This window comes from Geospiza fortis, unplaced genomic scaffold, assembly GCF_000277835.1.
Source record: "Geospiza fortis unplaced genomic scaffold, GeoFor_1.0 scaffold85, whole genome shotgun sequence".
Taxonomy (NCBI): domain Eukaryota; kingdom Metazoa; phylum Chordata; class Aves; order Passeriformes; family Thraupidae; genus Geospiza; species Geospiza fortis.
Window position 1 is genome coordinate 2,424,502 of NW_005054358.1, and position 3,314 is coordinate 2,427,815.

At 47.9% G+C, this 3,314-nt stretch overlaps 1 protein-coding gene across 5 annotated transcripts in view; it reads left to right on the top strand.

The window, feature by feature from the left end:
- The window catches only part of CACNA1B (calcium voltage-gated channel subunit alpha1 B), a 330,258-nt gene that overhangs the window by 323,188 nt on the left and 3,756 nt on the right, over positions 1 to 3,314 (top strand). For 3 of the 5 annotated variants that reach the window (XM_031059209.1, XM_031059211.1, XM_031059213.1), the window contains 2 exons: positions 1,236 to 1,447; positions 3,092 to 3,314. The exon at positions 3,092 to 3,314 is cut by the window's right edge and continues 3,756 nt beyond it. In XM_031059209.1, coding sequence (XP_030915069.1) covers positions 1,236 to 1,447; positions 3,092 to 3,314 — 435 coding nt within the window. The remainder of the gene's footprint in view (positions 1 to 1,235; positions 1,448 to 3,091) is intronic. The other 2 variants (XM_031059210.1, XM_031059214.1) reach the window with 2 other exon arrangements.

Here is a 3,314-nt window from a genome sequence, read left to right on the forward strand (position 1 = left end):
AATGCATTGTAACCAAAACCAAAGGGTCTCCAGGCCTGCCTGCAGCTGGAGCTGACAGCTGTGGGCACAGCTCTGTCACCCACGACCCTGGGCTGCTGTGACACCTTGGATGGAATAAACTGCATTTTGGAGAGCTGCCTGGAGTTCCGCATCCCTCATTCAGGCTCTTACACTTTCTCACACACTTTATATAAATAACTTATTGTTTTGCATTCTTTTATGGAAGAGGAGAAATTTGATGGACTGTTGGTTTGTCCAGTGTCATTGGAGAGGTGGCACTGTCACCCTCCAATCCACTGTCTCCTTTGGAAATCTATAACTGTTTGAGTCAGAAAATGAACTTCCCTTTTCTTCACTTTGAGAGCAGCAGTTTGTGCGCTTGTGTTTTTTCGTGTCTTATAGTGACACTTTGCCAACGAGGATTTGTCCCTGGGAGGTCAGGGAGGAGATGTACGTCCCTTGTCCCCCTCCTTTCAGGTGGGATTTGGGGTCCTGATTGCATGGAAGGACCTCCCCACCCCACATACTGATTTATTAAAAAAATACAGATATTGATCTAGTACCAATATCCAACTGTGATGGACAGAAACTCTCTAACAGGTTAAAGTTAGAAAGTGTGTGTTTATTGTGGGATAGCTCCCAAATACACACTGCAATTTACAGGTGATCACAGAGTCCTTTTATCTATTCAGGCATTGAATACCCAAAATACAAATACCAATATATTCATAACTCTGCTACATCTCATTCCGCACTTCGTGTGGGAATTAGTTCAAAAGCCATTAAGCATGAGTAGTTTGTTCCTTGAAATGGGTCGGTGGTCCCTTCCATGGGGAGTGGTCCCAAAATGAGGAAGTAAATGAAGTCTTTCTCGATCTGACCTTTCTACCTTTTAAATGCAAATATGACAAACGAACCCTTGGTAGGACTCCTACTCCCTGTTTTCAATTGGTTTCAGAACAGAGGAAGCCTACAATTGTCTCATGTTCCTAAAAGCTATTTATCAGTTTCTATATTTTTCATTATAGACCCAGCTAACCAAACATTGTGTTGACAAGCAATCAGTTATTGGTTAACTGCTAACTCTTAACTTCATCAAGGCCTACCCATTTATTTTAATTAACTCCAAAAAAGCTTATCTCTGACTAAAATCTTAGCTCCTCTAAAATCCCTAAATTCCTTAAAATTTATATCTCAACACGCTGGTGACCCCCTACCCAACGTTCTCCTTTCAGTAGCCCAGTCTGGAGAGTCTTCTTCCAAGGACAAGAAGCAGGAGCGTGGCCGCTCCCAGGAGAGGAAGCAGCACTCCTCCTCCTCCTCCGAAAAGCAGCGCTTCTACTCCTGCGACCGCTACGGCAGCCGAGACCGTGCCCAGCCCCAATCTGCTGACCAGAGCAGGCCCACCTCACCCAACGGGGGCCCAGAGCACGGCCCACACAGACAGGTGAGGAGAGGCAGGGTGGGGAAACAGCCCTGAGCTCTGCCAGGGGTTTGTGCACCTTTTCCATGTTTTGTTTAAATTAGAGGAGGTGGAAAGGACAAGGAGGGTCAGGCAGTTGCAGATAAAGCCATTGAGGTCCTGCTTGGGGCCTCACACCATGGTTGGAAAAACTCTCCAAGTCCAAGCTGTACCCAATCCCACCTTGTCACCAGCCCACAGTGCCATGTCCAGGTCTTCCTTGGACATCTCCAGGGATGGGGACTCCCGACCTCCCTGGGCAGCCCCTTCCAATGCCTGTCCAGGAAGAAATTCCTCCTGATGTCCAACCTGAACCTCCCCTGGCACAACTTGAGGCTGTTTGTTTCCTCTTACGTGGGAGCAGAGCCTGACCCCCACCTGGCTCCATGCTTCTGTCAGGGAGCTGGAGAAACCAAAAGGGTCCTCCCTGAGCTTACTTTTCTCCAGGCTAAAATTTAGTTCTCCTTTTGTACTTGTGAGGTGCTCAGGTCCTTGGGAGAAGCTGGGCAGCTTCCCCAGGGTGCTGGAATGTTCCTGGTCAATGGGAGAGCCAGGCAGGGCAGAACAAGCAGTGACTGACAGCCTGATGAGTTGATAGGAAGGAAAAAGTGCTCTTTAAAAATTAAAGGTCTGGTCTCAAAATGTTAGGTTGGGAAAGGCTTGAGGGATTTTTCAATGCCCTCATGTCCTGCCTTGGGAGAATGTAAACAGAAATGGGAATACAGCCCCTTTCCTCTCACTTGTGGCATTTGTGTGAATTACTGCAGCTTAGTTCGCTCTCACAAGGCATTATTAGTAACCCAGGAAGCTGCCAGACCCTTCTACCCCTCCAAAATCAAATGTGTAATATTAAAGAGGGGAATGTGAATGCATTTCTGTTAAAGGGACTTGTTAAAGCCTGTCCAAAAAGCTTTTGGTTGTTTATTTTTTCAGAAATTGGCTATTTAATCCAAAGGCATTTCATTCCCAACCTGCAAAAAACAGTCACCCAGATCCTCCTTCCATGCAGAATCCATAATAATAATAACAACCCATAATCCAGTTTTGGCAGCAGAAATAGATGAATGGAGTCCTAAAATGGTTTGATTTGGAGGGGACCTTAAAGCTCATCTCTTTCCAACCCCCTCCTGTGGGCAGGGTCATCTCCCACAAACCCAGCATGCACAACTGTAGGGTGAAGTTCTGCACAAACCCACCCCAAAGCAAAACTGTAAAAAAACCAACAATAATTCATAAAAACCCCCAATAACTCAGGTTTTTGAGCTGCTCCCAGGCCAGGTAAGGCGCATGTTGAGCCCTGTATGCTGTGGGTGCCTCCCCTGGGCAGTGTCCCCTCTGTTGGAGCTGTGTGCCAGTTTGCGTCCTACCGATGCTCTGCCCCTCTCTGTTCCTACTGCTCCCAGACTTGAACTCTCCAGCTCTTCACATCTCATGTTGAATTATCTCTCGAGAACCTCCCGCCCCGACTGTGCTTGTCTAAACTCTCTCTTTTTTTGCTTTTCTTTCCTCTTGTGACTCGTCTCTGCCTTCTGTTGCTTCTCCTTCTGTTTGATACCTGCCTGCCTTTGTGTTTGTCCGGTGTTTCCCTTTTTTTATTTTTTGATTTGCTCTGTTCCAATTTTGATGTAGGGCAGTGGTTCAGTTAATGGGAGCCCCTTGCTGTCGACATCTGGTGCTAGTACCCCCTGCCGGGGTCGGAGGCAGCTCCCACAGACTCCACTGACCCCACGCCCCAGCATCACTTACAAGACCGCTAACTCCTCGCCCGTGCACTTCACCACTTTCCAAACCCCCAAATTCTCCCCGGGCCGCCTGAGCCGCGGGCTGTCCGAGCACAACGCGCTGCTGCGGG